General features: G+C 37.3%; 1 protein-coding gene across 1 annotated transcript; it reads left to right on the top strand.

Annotated features, from left to right (window-relative positions):
* Window positions 1-248: 248 nt before the first annotated feature.
* Window positions 249-3,675, top strand: LOC149043982 (uncharacterized). The gene is made up of 3 exons (XM_089210807.1): window positions 249-443; window positions 833-1,211; window positions 3,485-3,675. The coding sequence occupies exons 1-3, from the start codon at window positions 249-251 to the stop codon at window positions 3,526-3,528; spliced, it is 618 nt and encodes a 205-aa protein (XP_089066933.1). The 3' UTR covers window positions 3,529-3,675.
* The last annotated feature ends 13,973 nt before the right edge of the window (window positions 3,676-17,648 follow it).

Here is a 17,648-nt window from a genome sequence, read left to right as displayed (position 1 = left end):
CTTACAAATGAGCAGTTTTAGAGCCATACTCCTCAGTATATTTTGTCTATCGAGGTAAAATGGCGGCATTTTTGAAATTCCCATAGCTTGTTTTCATTTTCGCAGGGATAAGCCCAAACCAAAACATCTAAGGTTGCTGTTTTCAGGAAAGTTTCTTTCGAAACCTCATCTGCCACATATCTCACTCGACGAAAAAAGTATTGTGGTAACAGGTGTTTATTTAGTAACTGAAGTAGAGTAGCCGTAACATGGCTACGAAGTTCGTCGCACCTGTTATCGCTTTAGCGCTTCTTGTCATCACCTCCTCAGTTGGCAAACCCCCTGGAGAAAAGAAGCTTGTTTTCTCGGCTGAAAACCTTGCATCAGCTTACGCTCAAATGGCTCGAGAAGCGGAGCATGTGCTCTCATTTTTCCGCTGTGTCATTGCCGAGCGCATGTACCAAGTCATGCGCGATGTCAAACTTTGAAAAGCAGAAGATAGTTGCGCACAAAGTTAGTTCCCTTCCGTAATTACGTGACACAAATGAGTGACGAATTGCGACGTCATCTATGCATCGGTCCTTCATTTGATCATATGTAAGTAGCAATTAAATGCCAGTAGAGGTCAGTGTATCATTCCACTTTACCATGTAAATGCAGTATTTGTTTTAGGCTACAACCAAGCATTATTTCAGGCTTCTCATTATCTCTTTTTGCCCTTTCAAATTATTTTGAATTCATCTCAACACTTAACTTAATTTTGCTTGCTATACACTTTCGTTTCAAAAATATCCCCAAAAAAATCCTCGACCAATTTACAAATTATGTAGTCACTGATAATGGTTGTAACCAGGTTTGTAACAAGAAGTTGAATAATTATTATAAATTTCACGCTGTTCATATTGTTGACATCGATCTAGGAACCCCTGATGTGGTCGAAATAGACGAACTGCCAGGTGAAACAACAAACGATACAATTACCCTAAAGTGGAAGAAGCCAGAAAGTAATGGAAAAGTTATCACCATGTATACAGTGTACCAGAGAGTAGTGACTGATGGGAAAGTGGGACAGTGGATAGAAGTAAGCAGAATCATAGATGCTTCTGTGAGAGAATTCAAAATAGTGTTGGAGAGAGGAAAGGTGTATCAGTTTGCCATTACTGCAACTAATGAGCTTGGTGAAAGCCTAAAACAAGAGAAAGCAAACATCCCGCAAGTCAAGGCAGAAGGAAGTATGTTCAAATGAATCTTATTTTCCCCTTTCGACGGTTTATCCTTTTCTTTACTTAGTTCGCAAGCACTCTCCGTGTCATCAACATCGAGGCTTTTACGGGTGAATTCTTCGCTTGTAAAAACCTGAATCACTGAGAAAAATCTCAATTACATCGCAGTTTATATTTGTGTGCCAACTGGAAGGATATGGCATACCATTAACTGAGATCTTAGTCATCGGCTGGCACACACAGATAGTTTTAAGTAGTTTATTGACGCATGCTCATCTGAATCTGGAAAGAGAACTCCGCAACACTTTAGTTTTTAATTATCTTCCCACACTTAAATTAACTGCTTAAAACGGCCGGCTAAAAACTAAAACCTTTTTTCTGCGACGATGATTAGGTCGAAATAGGTCGCTAAGGAGATGCACAACTGAACTGAGGTTCAGTTTCAGCCGGAGTTCCCGTTATCTTGCTTTTGCCGATAAGATCCTCAAAAGAGTTCGAGGACACAGGTTGCAGCTAAAAAAACTTTGGATTTTTCTCAAACAATCTACCTCTTCACCTAAGAATTTTTACTTGATTTTCATCCCTTATTTCATAGTTTCAGAGAGCAACAGTTCGGTAAAAAAAATTTCCATCTCCGATGACAACGACTTCTCTCCTTTGAGGAGGCTGTACATACATAAATACAACCGAAAAGTCTTAAATGAGTTATTTCTTGGCGATTTATGGCTAATCCTGTAACAAGTCGAGACCATTACGCGATGACGATTTCACAATAGACCTTGCGTAAGGAGAGAAGTTTATTGGTATATTTTATGATATATTTCGTGGTAATGCCAATAAAAAAATGCTCTTCCCTTGCAACAACATCATTATTAATAATCTGTGATAAAACTGCGGCGAAGAAGGGTTGATCTCTCTCCAAAATCGTTTTTTTGGTCGTCGAAACAACCTTTCGCCATATGTTTCCTTCTAGCGAGTTGCAATTTTTGCCCCGTGGCGATCCCAGAAATCTTTGTGCAAACACAAGAATCTGATTACTGGCAACTCATTCATTAATGATGTATGATCGCGTTGCTTCACGCTGCGAACAGAGAGGTTGTCAATCTTTTCACTGGTTTTCCTCGGTGAAGCCATAAAACGTGACACAAACTTCCTGTCTCAAGATCATAGAGCGATCTTAGGCCTTAGGTCTTAGTCAAAATGAGATAGTCTTTGATTGGAAATGGAATCTGGTAAATTTCTCTGCCAAGTGAATAAGATAAGTTAACGATTGGCGGAGCAAAAACAAAGAGACAAAAGAGAGAAGAGTTTTGGATTTATCATTATAATGTTGAAGGAGAAAGAAGGTATAGTTATAAAACAATAGACATTAATCCAAAAAAATACCCAACAGTTCCTGGGGTATGAAAAATTATCAGTTGTATTTGGTTGAAAGAAACTGACAACGATTCAAGCGTCAATGTTTCTTTCTTGTTCAATGGTGAAAAACCTATCAACTTTTCAGCAACTCCTGCAACAGATGCAGAATTCGTATGAGGATATTACACAAAAATAGTTCGAGATCGTTTTCATAAAGGAGTGCTCTAAGGCTGTCATACTCTTCTCAGTTACAAAGACACCGTTTTGACAGAATAATAGATCAAGGCAAATCATGACTTCTTTGCGAGAAGATACAACGATGATATTTGAAAAATCGTCTTCCGCACCATCAACACCCCGATGGCGTGACAAGAGGATCACTCAAGAGAGTCGTTCTGGAGAATCGTTCAAAAGAGTCGTCCGAGATGATCATTTGAGACTATAATACTCACACCCTCTTCAGATCTCACTCGTGAGTTGTGAAGAGGGTGTGAGTATTATTCACCTGTGAGTAATTTAAGTTGCCTTGAAATCAAGGTTGTCTCCAGAATGCGCAAGAACCGTTTATGAAATCAATGTTGATTTCAAGGTTAACTTGAAATCAAGGGTAAATTCATGAAATGTCTTTAAAATCAAGGTTGTTTTCAAAAATGCGCCAGAATCCCCCTTTTCTATCCAATAAAGCCCCCTTCCATTTTTCAGCATGTATACGAAATGAGATAATTAATTTTTAGCCAAACGAAACAAAATCTATTTAGTGAGGGAGAAAAGGTCTCCAATCAAGCTGGCCAAAGTTGAAGGTCAATTCTGGTCAACGTTTTTATTGTTTAGCCTAGTAACCTTGCTCTCCACAAATTTTTGTTTTCATCATGTTCCCCAATCTTTATCTTATTTGATAATTTTTTTTGCTTTTTTTTTTTCAGTTTCCGGAATAGACAAAGGAAAAGGTATGTTAAGCGTTTGTTGAGAGCACCTTACAACCTCTATCAAATATCGCTTCATTTGAGGGTAACTACATGCGAAATCGTGTTTGACTATTCAAAAGGTTTTTTACACTCCCAAGATTTTATTTCTGGCCCAATGTCTTCGATCTCCAGTCATTGATATTACATGTGCGCGGTCAGAACCATCAACCTCGTTCACAGGATCGTTATTTTTCCTGACCCTTGGTACGAGGTTGCGGAAAATTTAGATCTCCTGCATATTTGATCCTTGTCAAAGGTAAGGTCAAATATGTTGTTCAGACTTGATATCAATTTTTGATGAGAATCTTGAAAGATATCAAATATAGGTGATTTTAAATGTGGATAGTGTGTGACATTACTTTTGACATGGGTCAAAGGTAAAGCCAGATATGGAAGAGCTTCGCTGATTCTTGCTAACACATAACAACTGCATAGCAGTATTTTAAATTGCCACGTATTTATTTTTGACCATGGTCAAAAGTTAAGTGAGATTACATTCTATCTCATCTCTGAAATGCGGATGAGATAAATGATTAACAAATAACTGAACAAGGTTGTGCAGAATATCGTGATATTTGTTAGTGGCGAGAACATCAACTGTCTGTCAAAGTTTAAAGTGGGAGTACATACTGGTTGATCTGCGAAATGCCAAAAAATGACGTTATTATGTAATAACCAATAATAACTGCCAAAGATGGGAAGCATGGAGAATTCAGTCTCAGTGAAGATGACGGAGGAATAACTGCCGGAGCCCCATCTATACGCCTGCCAGTTCATCTGAAAGTAAGTAACATAACCCTTCTGCTCAATCAAAAACATCAGTAAATACAACCCCTGCTGCTACTACTACCGGTGAAAATTGTTGTTCCCACAAACTACTTATTATATGTAGGTTACTTAGGGATAACTGTTGGCGCAGTGGCAGCGTTCAGTTACTTATTTAGCTCTAATGCTGAAATTTTGTTTTGGTCTGTGGGCGGGAAATAATGCTAACAGAAAATATGCATGACGTAAGTGTTCCTCATACGTGTATAACAAGTTCTGGGAAGAATTGATTATTCTGTCACTTTTTTCGCCGACTTAAAAATAAGACACTTCTCACTACTCACTGCAGAATGGTTTTCGTCAAAAAGTAACGACTCAAATGAAAAAAAGCATGATAATCTGCTTAGAGTATTGATGAAAACATTTAATTGGTTTCTGCCTTGGAATACGGAACAAATCGTTGGAAATGACGCTTTTGGTCAGGTTATTTTTACAATCTATATCTTTTTCGGGTGCTGAACGAAAGAGAAGGTAAGAATCTACCCCGACCTAAGATATGTTGAAACAACAACATAAACATTCTGCGTTAATTTGCAATAATTTCCCCAGTTCATACTTCAGCACGCGTTCATGGGGATGAAATTAAGTATAAAAACTAAATTTTTACAGTTTCTTATGTTTATACTTAAACAGGCATCTCAAGTTAATGGAATAAGATGGTATTAAGAGTCGTCAAACCGAGCCAGCCTGGTTCAAGCAGACTCACCCAGGTTCCTGCAGAGTACATGGATCTCAGGGAAGCTAACAGAGATCATATGAGAGCGCAAAATGCAGTCTCAGGTGCTAAATAGGTAGGTGCCTCTAAGTCCATTCACAAGCTCCTGGAAAGTTTGAGTGATCACGTGACCATAAGAAAAAATCATTATTATCAGTGCTTTCCCCCAAGTTATCATGAGAACTGCAGTGGGACTTCGAGGAAGGCCTAGGACGATTGCAGTAGCTATAAAGATCCTCAAAAGTAAGATCTATTTTATGATTTTTGGACGTTAGGGATGAAATAACGTCTACCGATTTGTTCTGTTTTGTTTATTCCGATTAAATTAAAGGGTTCAATGTAGGTCTAATTGAAAACCATCCCCTAACCTTAACCCTAAACCCTAACCCTAACCCTACCTCTAAGCAATGGAACGGAGTATTATTTGAAGTTTTTCTCAGCAATTTGATTTTTCATTGTTACGTTGCCATTTTGCCCATTGCTAACGTTGCTCTTTGCTTTTAACTTCCCAGTCAATGCTGCAGAATCGGACTAATCGGAGGTTTGATGAAAGAACTTGAGACAATGAAGTAGCTGAAACCATACCCTCATGTTATCAGACTTCCGGGATGTGTTGTGGAATCTGGTATGCTCAATTAGGTTGTATGGGTCTCATTGAACTTTGCGACATAAAGCGTATGAGGCTGATCTTATTTTTTTTTTCTTTCTTTCACAGTTTCTCAGACTTCGTCGTTTATGTAGTGACGACTCTGATTTTTCCGAAAAATCAGAGGCAATGTGCCAGTTTTTCGATAAACGCGGCTATCCTGTTTCTGTCGTTCAAGCGGGCTACCACCGTGCCCAACAAATCGATCGACAGGCAGCACTACAAACGGCCGAGAAGGAGAACACTGACCGCATTCCATTTACTCTTACATTTCACCCTCACAACCACGCAGTTAAATCTATCATTCTTAAAAATTTTAAATTACTCCAAAACGATTCAGAGACTGGCGCTATCTTTTCGCAACCCCCACCTATTTCATTCAAACGTGACAAAAACATAGGCAACTTTTTAGTCAGGAGTTCATTTCAAACCAATGACCAATCTGGAACTTTTAAATGCGCTTGCTCACGATGCAAAACTTGTCCTTTCATTCATAACGTAGAGAAAATATCGGGACCCAAAAAATCCATTAAGATCATTGACCACTTTACGTGTACCTCCGCCAATGTTATTTACTGCATAACTTGCACTTATTGCAATAAGTTATATATCGGCGAAACAGGAAGACGACTGGGTGACCGATTCCGAGAACACCTTCGCGATGTGGAAAGAAATGACAAGGACGCATCCAAACCAGTCGCTAGACACTTTAATCTTCCTTATCATTCTAAACAGCATATGGCAGTTTGCGGCCTTTCCTTACATCTAGGTAGTTCGGAAAGCCGTCTTCTTTTCTGTTATATCACCAAGGTTCCACAATCAGCATTGTTAAAAAAAAATCTCTCTCGGGAATGTTTTTGATGTAATTTTTCATTGATAAGGGTATCAGTATATTTCAGTAGTAGCCCTTTAAGCTTGTTTGAAAGGGGGATCGGATGATGGTAAAACTTGGATTCGAATAAGGAATTACTAACCCTTTGATAATTATATTAAATCCGTGTATAATTGGCCCTGAAAGCTGATAGCACATTCGGTAACTGTTCTTAGCGTAGAGGAGGCAAAATAGTTTTAACACTTCTATTAAAATCTATTTTTCCTTTGCAGAGGCTGATTAGCATGAAAATGTGGGAGAAGAATTTGGACGCAAGAGTTCAAGATCTAGTAGAATAGTTGGGTAAACGTACTCAGGCTTTGAGGGTCAACTGTTTGAACACCTCGCAATCAATATGTCTGCCTAAAATGGTCACTGGGTGGGAGACGCCAGTGTTTATTTAGCGGTTAAGCTAATGCTTATAACTGTTCGCAAGAAAGTCGAAACGAAGAAATGAAATGTTACTAATGGTGAAAAAGAACGTTTTCCAAAAATCACTTGAAAGATCTTGTTTTGAAGACTTAGCGGCAGTTTTGTTTTCAAAATTGTTCTTTGCCTGTTTTTTCTCTTTACAAGGAATGTAACTCGACGTTGGTGCTGACGCTCGATTAAATTGGTCTTAAGTTCTTTTCCAAAAAAATTATGAAAGTGGCTTTTAATGTAAGGTCTGGAAAATTCAGAAACGAATTTGTCTGCGTGATGATGCCTCACAAGGAACGTCTGAGATGATAGCTAGCAAACACTTGTGCGTATATCTTCATTAGGTTTGTAGATCGTAATTACCTCTGAGGGCTGACCTGAGCCAGGCAGCCTCACCTGAAAGTAGACTAAAACAGCTGAATGTATTAAAATGGCTTCTTGAATTTTTTAACAGGCATTTATGTTTCACAGTTACAACAAATAGAGTCAACAAGCTTCACAGAACAAATGATCCTTCGACGACCAAGGAAGAGTTGGGAAAGGGGGCAAGGAGCTCCTAGCTTTTCAGGAAATATCCACCGAGCATTTTGGAGGAAATTTATCTATAGCCCATGCTTAAGTTGTTCAAGAGAAGAGTGACGTATTGTAAAACTTTTTAAAAGGACTAAAAATTCAAACACAGGATATATGTTATATTACATTGAACAGTTATAACCTTAAAGATTAGTGACAGCACTGTTATCAGTGTTCTTTTATTTTTCAAGAAGTGTAACATTTTATCTATATATCTGCATCTCGTTAAAGAGGTTATTGCTCATTGTGGTGGTAAGTAATAATAAACTGTTTAATCGTTTATCTCACGATGTAGTCACGTGAGACGTAAATCTGCATTTATTCATCATTCCTTTACTGACTCATTTTTCTCTCATCCCCGTGGATTCCTTGCTTGAAAATTATCGTTAATTTGTTGTGTCAAATTCAACGTCTGCTATGTTTTTCACATACTCTTTTTACAATCTGTATCTTATAGTCGGGAATGTTTCCTTAGCTATCCAGCGTTTTATTTTGATTGCCACTGTTTTTCAAGATCGCATCATAATCCATTCTTGGATTGTATTGACCAGCGGCGTTATTATATAATAAAAAATTTGGATCTCTGTTGAGTTATTCTTAGATTGGCACAAGTCATCAGCCTTTTATTTCATGTCGTTGTTGACACGTGAGTGGGTTTGTGTTTCGAATAGTCCTGATAGGAGTTCCACATCATTTCCTAAAACATATCTCGCTCGTCGTCGTCTTCTGAGACCCGGCTTCCTGATCGGTATGGTGAGGATCTGACAGCTGCGGCGTAGAGCAATTCTAAACATAGTATCAAATTAACCGAAAAGTGCCTATCCCAAATAAACATCAGTTAATTTTAACATTATTTATAATCATCCCCGGGGTTCCCTTCCCACCACTTCACCTACGTTTTACTTTAAGCAACCCTACAAAGGCCATTTTTCTGCAATCACTCGAAAAAAGATTGATGACTTGGATATTAAGCTGGTTTTCTCTTCCTTCAAGATCGGCAACTTGTTTGCTGTGACGGGCTCCGTTCACGTGTGGTTTATAAGTTTGTATGTGCTGGCTGTAATGCTTGTTACGTCGGTGAAACGTGCCGGCATTTTTCCTCACGGGTTAGAGAGCACTTAGTCAGTGACAGGGCCTCTCACGTTTTCAAGCATCTGCGAGATTCTGCACATTGTCCCGCTTTGTGTTCCGCAGATAGTTTCCATGTTTTGGATCACGCCTCTACCGGTTTTCAACTTAAGATAAAGAGGCTCTTCATATTCAAAGAGAACAACCATCCTTGAATCAAAAATTACACTTTGCAAATCTAAAACTATCCTTTTAATTCTCACACTTTCATGCTTTATCTCTTCTCTTGTTGTCACCATCTATCATGATCAGCATTTTTTTTACTTACTAGATGATTCAACTTCCAACGCTTTGTATATTAATTAACTGATGATAGAAGTTTCTGTCGAGACATGTATTATAGACTTAAAAGCTTTTTCGCTTTCTTTAAATTCTTGACTTGCCTGCTAATATCTTTGGAAACATTACATAATCCTTATTTTTTAGTTGAAGAAATTATTTTCGTTAGAGAGACTAATTTAGCATGTAAATGTTTTGTCGACATATAGAGAAATACTTATGTAGTAAATGCTTATGTACTGTCTGAAGTGCGACGAAATTGATTTTTTGTTTTTGTTTATCAAACGCTCTGTCATAAACAAGCGTGACTGCTGAAGTTGAGCTGGTTATCTCATAACAGAGGGTCATATTATCATTAAGAGAATTCTATAACGCCCCTTAAAAGGTGCATCCCTCCAGCGAAGCTATGCATGAATACATGGAGTTCTGCCGGAACAGAGAAATTAAAGTAATGTGTAGGGTGCGAGTAATCCTTAATTACTTTTTGATACTCTAGCAGGAAAGTGAGGTCCATTTTATGCATAAAGAGACCGGCTCCTTTGAACTAAACATAATAGCGAAAGTCGGAAATTGCTTATCAGAATGTCCAGTTTGATGAGTTCTTCTCCAAAACCAGCCCGATAGTATATCGTAAGAACGACATATGGCGATGTATAAATGCTTTCTTAACTTGCTTTGCATGCATATTGTGTCCAATATATTTCCATTTTCAGTTTAAGACTCTCCAGTAGGACACGATAGATTCAGACGGTTGGATCGCTTACAGCGTTGAATTCAAACAAAGTCATTGCTAATGAATGGTTGTTCAAATTTCTGTTGTGTTTGTAAACTTAGCATAACTTGTGTCTCTGTGTTTTACAGAGTGAAGTCAAAATGACATATGCTGCTGTGAATTCTACTAATTTAAAAATTATCTTGCTGGAAATGCACCCAATTATTCTCGTCCGCAAAAGTGTTCAAGTTAGCGATCGATCTAGCCGCTAATGTGAACGTAAGCTAATTTTAAAAATTAAATCAATCAGGCAATGGAAGTTTTAAACAGTTAAAAGTGCTCCCACTGTTCGTGCTCCACATCAGACGATTTAGGCAATTCATACTCGCAGTGTTAGGTTTCTGTCTAAACTCGAATTTCTCTTTTTATTTAATGGGCCTTAGTTAAACTCGATTAAGAAATTTTTAACTAGAAAATTAGCTTGTTAAAAGAGAAGATCGGTTGAAAGAACTAAAGTAAGTAGTAAGTTCATAAGTTAGTAATAATAAAACTGAATTACCCGCCTTCGCGTTACTGCGGACGTCCAAAAATTGGACTGTATCACTGTTCAATAATAAGCTAAAAGGGATGTGGGGCCTTTCCGATATTCCTATTGGTTCTTAGGATAATATTTTTTTCAGTTGGATATTGGTGGGAATTCGGTTGTTGTCACGCGCCGAGAAGTCACAGGAAAAATTTTTCGGATTTCATAAAAGCGCCTCACTTTTATCTGCATTGATATTTGACGAATATTCTGGCCAAGTTTCATCAAAGTCCGCCAAAACTACATACGCTCTTAATTTCTTTTAAGTATAGGTAACTCGAGTTTTCGGCTTCTATAGAAATGCACAGGTTCTTTTTACCTTATTTAAGCGTGTATCGATGCGAATATGCTGAACTCCTCGGCAAGGCTCGTAACAAAGAGGTCCACTGAGATTCGCGGGAAAGGTCATCTTGCGACTTCACCGGAGGAATGGAATGGGTTTAACGTGGACCAAACATTTTGCCAGGAAAGCAAAGAGTAAGGTCATACTTTTTCGCTCTATCAAACTCTTCTCCCTTTTAGTTCTTTTGCCCTCTTCAAAGTTTTGGGAAATGTGACAAATTAACTTCTTTTGCGCAGTGCAATAAGCGATGTAAACGAAATATGCAGATCGAGATCCCGGGTGAAAGTCCGAGAAGAAAGTCAACACTCTGCTGGCCCAGACACCTCCGAATTATTACACCTTTTGTTATTTGGTACCAGCGGGAGTCCATTACTCTTGGTACCAGCTATCGTAAAACGCCCTTTCAGCCCTAACTTGCACACTTTTAAATGCTTTGAGTTTTTTTTCGACAAATTAAACTTGGATGATTTTTTAACTTAAAAGCAGGAAAACAAATTTTTTTGAAAATTTGAACTGGGGACAAATATCATTGAAGTGAAAGTACTCTGGGGTCAATAATTAGGTTGGAATCTTAAATTTTTCCCACTAGATGGACTAAAATAAAGCTTATTGTGCCGTTATCTCATCACTCAAAATTTCTGTTCGTCATTCTATTGGAGCTTAACCTCGAAAGATTGAGATTTACGCGTTAAAAGGTCCTTTGCACTTTGACACTCATTGAAACCTAACATAGTAATACGATGTGATACATCCATAGCTTCGCTTTCATGCAACCGGAAACGGTAGGGCGGAGTTGTGCGACAGAATCAATAGACTTCTTTTTATTTTAAGAGGGGAACACGTAACAGTGGTGAACTGATGACCCTGTGGCCCTCTATAAGATAAAGCTTAAACTATAAAAATGAACGGTGATATATTCTAGAAATGTTACATTCTGCAAAACTAAGTGAAAAAATAACCACAGGATATACTTTATATATATACATACAATGCAATTTTAATTAGTGTTATCCTAAAAAGTAAATCAGTAAATTGTTTTAATTAATGCAGAAGCTAAGATGGCGTGCCGAAGTTGTTATTTTCTTACTATCTCACCAAAAGAGTGTTTAACAATCGCTTTTTGAGATTATTTGTTTCCTTAGAGATTTAGAGCTCTTTAGTTAGGTTATTCCAGTCTTAAGCTCATCCAACCGAGAATGATCGCCCCCATCTTCAGTTTCTGTGGTAAATATTGTGGTTTATAACGTCAAATGCTTTTTTTGAAGCCATTTAAGATCAGACCAGTTAATACCATATGCGTAAGATTGTTCTAGATATGACTACTGAAACGTGAGTACACATCAATAATTGTAGTTTCCTTTACGAACTTGTTAATTTCCTCTTTACCTGAATTCATTTTACGCGCGAAGCGATTTAAATTCCACGAGTATATTGAACTAATGATCAAAGAGATAACACAAGAGTTTGTGTTATGGTCGCATTTGGGAAAATTTTTAAACTTTTCGGAGAAAAAAGACCACATCCTGTGCTTTAAAGCCATAGTTAGAGGCTATTGCGGGGGCCAATGACCATATATGCTTAGCTGGACTAAAGAACAAGAACAGGCTCCCAAATCTTTTTCTCACCTCGCCTAAAAAAATTTTCAAAATTTTTGACAAGTTTTTACTGCTGTTTGCAGAATGCTGCTAACTAGATAAGGTTTAAAAAAACTAAAAATTATTTTACGTTTACTTCGATAGTCATATTTAAAACAATCTTACTCCTCATCTCGCCTCTTTTCTCGCGCGTGCTAAATAATATTGAATAAAGGAAAAGTGGCAGGTGAGATGATCTTAAAAAATAAGAATAACTGACTGATGAAATGATACGTACACTGAACGATTTAATTTTTTTTTATTTTTCAAAACATTTTATTTTTTCGTCCGTGATCCGATCCGTGACCTGATCCGTGATCCGGTTCGTGATCCGATTTGGTCCGATCCAGGTTTTGTCGACGCCGAAAAAAGAATGATATTACGGTAAACCTCGATATATATGCTTCACATTTATCAAAACAGAAGTAGAGTGCAAGTTGGTTTAGTCCGAAGGCACGAATATCTTAGTCTACATACTGTACGATTTTACGCCATTATCTGCGTCGATATAGATACAACACTTTAGCAATATATGTCATAAGATATATTTAAACATACTAATAGTGAGGAATTACGCCGCTAGTTAACGGTCAAAAATCTTATCGTATGTATATTAAAATTTGAGAACACTTTTCTTGACTCTTCTTTATTTATTTTTCCTTAACACAACTTACTTCCTTAGGAACTAGCTCAGATCTGAGCTAAATGCTGGTCGCCAGCTTCTAAATGTAACACTTACTAAGCTGTCAATCTCCATGCATCGTCATCATTTCTCACTTAGCTAACGAATCATGTGACGTTACGAACAGTTCCTGCATACGAAGTCTGTACCTTCGAGATATTTACGCTTTACAAAATCATTTTCTACCTTAAATTTCATACTCTCACGGTCAAGGTCGTGCAGAACAAAAGAAAAATTGACAATATAAAAATTATAATGAACTTATCGGAATTTGAATCATACTGAAAAGATATCTTAAGAGAAAATAGCCTTTGAAGACTGTTAAATAACAAAAGAATAAACAGAAAATTCGGAGAAGAAAGGGTTTACCTAAGGTACTGCCTCTGAAAGAGCTAAGTGCTGTTTGTTAAAGTTACCTGATTGTAAATTAAGTGCGGAGGATGAAAAGCACTAGCTGTTTATACCTTTGGTCACTTTTAAAGAAGGAGGTGTTGAGCGTGCTAAATTAAAATTTAAGAAATATTTTCTTAATCGGGAATTCGACATGAAGTTAACCTAAAAGCAAGAATATCAATGGCGTTGAAAATATAAATTTATTGTTTTTTTAGAGGGCACGGTAACGAATCTTGCAATCTGATTGGTTCTTTACCCGGTCAGTATTTTCCTATCTCTGCCCACGGGCCACGGTAACGCTTTCGTGAGTCGCCGAGTACATCCCAACTTTCGTTGTCATTTTTCATAAATATACCTCGTTTTCCGGCTGGGTAGTACTTTTAAGCAAACACGTCGGTCACTACCTCAAGCCGATAAATAACTTATGAATCCTCTCTTTTCTCTCTATCAAATCACTTTGGTTGACAGAAAAATATTGGTTTCAGAATGAATTTTGTATAAACAATAGTGTCATTACGTTGGTTGACAAGCGGCCTAAAAACCGTCTGCAATTAATTTTAATCGTTCACAAAAAGTACCCAGGAAGTTGAAACGTGAGGTATTTGGTTACAGTTAAACTGAACAATGGAACTTTCATTCATTTAATATCTGAATTTTCTCGAGCAATTTGTTCATAGTGAAAGAGCGAGCGAAGTTTTAATTTAAGTTCTACAACAAATATACGCTCCTGGTGAGTCTTTCCGATTCCGTTCAATTTGGACATTTGTACCTTAAATTGCACAACAGAAATTGAAGGAATTTTTTTTAGAAAAGGCCGCATTACATTCCCTTGTGTCTCGTTGGAGTGTGCCGTTCGAATTTAGTTTTTGTGAAGGAAAGATCAGAGTTAAACACGCCATTACAGCAAACAAACGAGCAAACTCTCACAACTTCAAAATAAAAAAATTGAATTTACTCACAATTACTTTCCTCGCCGTTTACTTAATGAACAGAGGTAAATCTTCGTACATGAATGAATGGTCGATGAGAGTGAATAATACTTTCCGTTAGATCATTAACTGATTTTGAAGAAAACATTGTCGTGACAGTCCTTGCCAAACTGGTTCTGTTTGTTTTCAAATGTTCCTACGCTTTTTTTTTTTCTTGCGCACTCTCTAATTGACAGGTGTCAGATTGTAACAGATACTTGTAAAAATAATGTTTCAAAGTTTGTTTGGAAGCCTTTTAAATCACCTTTATCGTTACGGAAATGAAAATGTTTCGCTGAGGCATCTCTCTTAAATTTGCATCACCTCTATTTTAACCACCATTTACCCACTCAAAAATTGTTCAGTTTATGGAAGATCTTGCCGTATTTACGTCCACAAATCATTCGGGTTCTTTCGGAAAGAATTTAGTCAAGTTTAAAAACAATAAATATGTTATTTACCGGCTAAGGGTCGGTCCGTATGGTGAAAAACTGTGACCTCGGTCTTGAAAATGCTGAACCCGAATGATTTAGGGCAGTAAATACGGCAAGATCTTCCATAAACTGAACAATTTTTGAGTGAGTAAATGGTAGTTAAAATAGCGGTGATGCAAATTAAAGAGAGATTCCTCAGCGAAACATTTTCATTTCCGTAACGATAAAGATGATTTAAAAGGCTTCCAAACAAACTTTGAAACATTATTTTTACAAGTATCTGCCACAATCTGACACCTGTCAATTAGAGAGCGCGTAAGAAAAAAAAAGCGCAAGAAGATTTGAAAAACAACGGAACTAGTTTGGCAAGGACTGTCACGACAATGTTTTCTTCAAAAACAATCAATGATATAACGGAAAGTATTATTCACTCTCATCGACGATTCATTCATGTACGAAGATTTACCTCTGTTCATTAAGTAAACGGCGAGGAAAGTAATTGTGAGTAAATTCAAATTTTTTATTTTGAAGTTGTGAGAGTTTGCTCGTTTGTTTGCTGCAACGGCGTGTGTAAATCTGGTCTTTCCTCCACAAAAACTGAATTCGAACGGCACACTCCAACGAGACACAAGGGGATTTAATGCGGCCTTTTCTCAATAAATTCGTTCAGTTTCTGTTGTGCAATTTATGGTCCAAATGTCCAAATTGAACGGACTTTGAAAGACTCACCAAGAGCGTATATTTATTGTCGAACTGAAATTAAAACTTCGCTCGCTCTTTTACTACGAACAAATTGTTTGAGAAAATTCAGACATTAAATGAATGAAAGTTCCATTGTTCAGTTTACCTGTAACCAAATACCTCACGTTTTAACTTTCTAAGTACTTTTTGTGAATGATTAAAATCAATTGCAGACGGTTTTTAGGCCGCTTGTCAACCGACGTAATGACACCATTGCCTATACAAATTCATTCTGAAACCAATATTTTTTTGTCAACTAAATTGATTTGAGAGAGAGAAAGGAGGATTCATAAGTCGGCTTGAGGTAGTGACCGATGTGTTTGCTTAAAAATACTGCCCAGCGGGCAAAACGAGGTATATTTATGAAAAATGGCAACGAAAGTTGGGATGTCCTCGGCGACTCACGAAAGCGTTACCGTGGCCCGTGGGCAGAGATAGGAAAATACTGACCGGGTAAAGAACCAATCAGATTGCAGGATTCGTTACCGTGCCCTCTAAAAAAACAATAAGAAGGGTTATTTTCAATGAAATTCCTGTATGGGTAAAAAAATTTTTAGGGCAAAGTCATTTTCTTCGTAATAGAAAGAGCTTTTCGCAAGATAATGGAAATATTGCGTGACGCTCGGTAAGTTGTAAGATGACGTGCTATCACTTATCAGTCTGTATTTCGTACCCAGTCTGCAGTCTGCATTTTGTACTGACCGGATTGAATTACTGTTTTTGTTCGAGCGAGCCTCAAGTCGGGACCGAAATATTAGAGCTCGAAAAAAATTTTAGTAAGACCATCGAAAGGAGCGGGAAATATTCGAAATATTTCTGTGCTAGTAGGCTACAAGCAAGGGTCCGTCATCTTAATACCAGTTCTTCTTAAAAGTAAAAAATTGCCATAGACATTTCATTAATTCGATCGGTGTATTTAAATTGAAAGGCTTGAAAAGATTCATGGCTGTTTGTAAAACAGCTAATGTTTCTAGTTTTAACAATTGTAATTGATATTTGGATTGTCAGTTCTTCCATTTCAGACTTTTGCCCTAATACCCGTAAACCAATCAGAACCTCTGTCTAAAACACTATTATTATTATTTAATAGCCAATCCATTCTCACGTTAGTTCGACTTTATATCGAGTGGAATCTGTTTCGTTTTCGTCTTTTACATGCAGAGAAGTCCTCATCTTTGGGAAACAAGGAGTTATGTAAAATGATTTGTCACATGAAGTATATCTTTGTGTGGATTTTTCTTATACCTCAACCAACAGGTAATTTATTTATCTGGGATTTTGTTCCAATATTTTCATTGTTTACTTTCTTTCGTATCAGAACTCAATCGATTCATTTTATAATTTACTATTTTTAGGTGATTTTTATGTTGACTGTTGCAGATTGAGGTGTCCTTTAAACTGTATACGGTGTTTTAATTCAAATCATAGGAAAGCTGTTCATAGTTTCATGAAATCGTAAGCATAAATTGTTGAAATATAACTGCGATCTAAAATATCCTCCTTCAGATGGCCAAAGTGTCATATGGCATGAACCTACTCCGGCTAGGCAACATCAAATCCAGCTGAAAAGCTGTCCCCTGGTATTGTACGGGTTTATGAAGGATCTTCTGTTACGCTGAACTGGAGCTACACTCTGACTTCAAGTTTACGTTTTGGTGTCATAAATTTCAACGCTGATGGTATAGCTGTCACCATCAACGCAGATGGTTCAGCTAATCCTGTGGCAGCTCAATTTCAGGAACGGTTCAACGTAAGCTCAACCACAGGAAAAACTTCTCTGTTTATCTCCTCTGTGACTGTTGGTGATGATAAGGCCTATGGAGAATTTAGGTTTGAGTTAATTGACTCCATCCCCAAGACTTGGAAACGAGCAATTCTATTGGAAGTCGTTGGTAAGTTTAAAAGTGTTGCTGACTATAAGAAAGGCGTACCCTAACTGTGCTATTAACTGTTATTCAGTTCTTTCCTCTGAGCCTAGTTTAAATGCAGGTAGAACTTGAAAGATTTTAATTCTTAGCGAAAAAAACGTCTACATCCCTTTTGACAAATTTGTCTAGTTTATTGGACTGATGGTGTTTTAAGTGATCAACCAAATGTTGTTAGACGTGGGAGAAGGTTTGTTGTTAATGGTATACCTAACGCTTTAGAACAATGATGCAATCACGTGTATGTGTC

This window comes from Pocillopora damicornis, chromosome 6 (genome assembly GCF_964200805.1).
Source record: "Pocillopora damicornis chromosome 6, jaPocDami1.2, whole genome shotgun sequence".
Taxonomy (NCBI): domain Eukaryota; kingdom Metazoa; phylum Cnidaria; class Anthozoa; order Scleractinia; family Pocilloporidae; genus Pocillopora; species Pocillopora damicornis.
The sequence above is the reverse complement of the archived record's forward strand: the minus strand, read 5'-3'. Positions and strand labels throughout refer to the sequence as shown.

Bases quoted from the DNA above. Each gene is read 5' to 3' on its own strand.
- LOC149043982 (XM_089210807.1), top strand. From the start codon at position 249: ATGGCTACGAAGTTCGTCGCACCTGTTATCGCTTTAGCGCTTCTTGTC. The intron at 444-832 runs GTCATGCGCGAT...GGTTGTAACCAG, and splicing joins TTGCCGAGCGCATGTACCAA to GTTTGTAACAAGAAGTTGAA. The intron at 1,212-3,484 runs GTATGTTCAAAT...TTTTTTTTTCAG, and splicing joins GCAAGTCAAGGCAGAAGGAA to TTTCCGGAATAGACAAAGGA.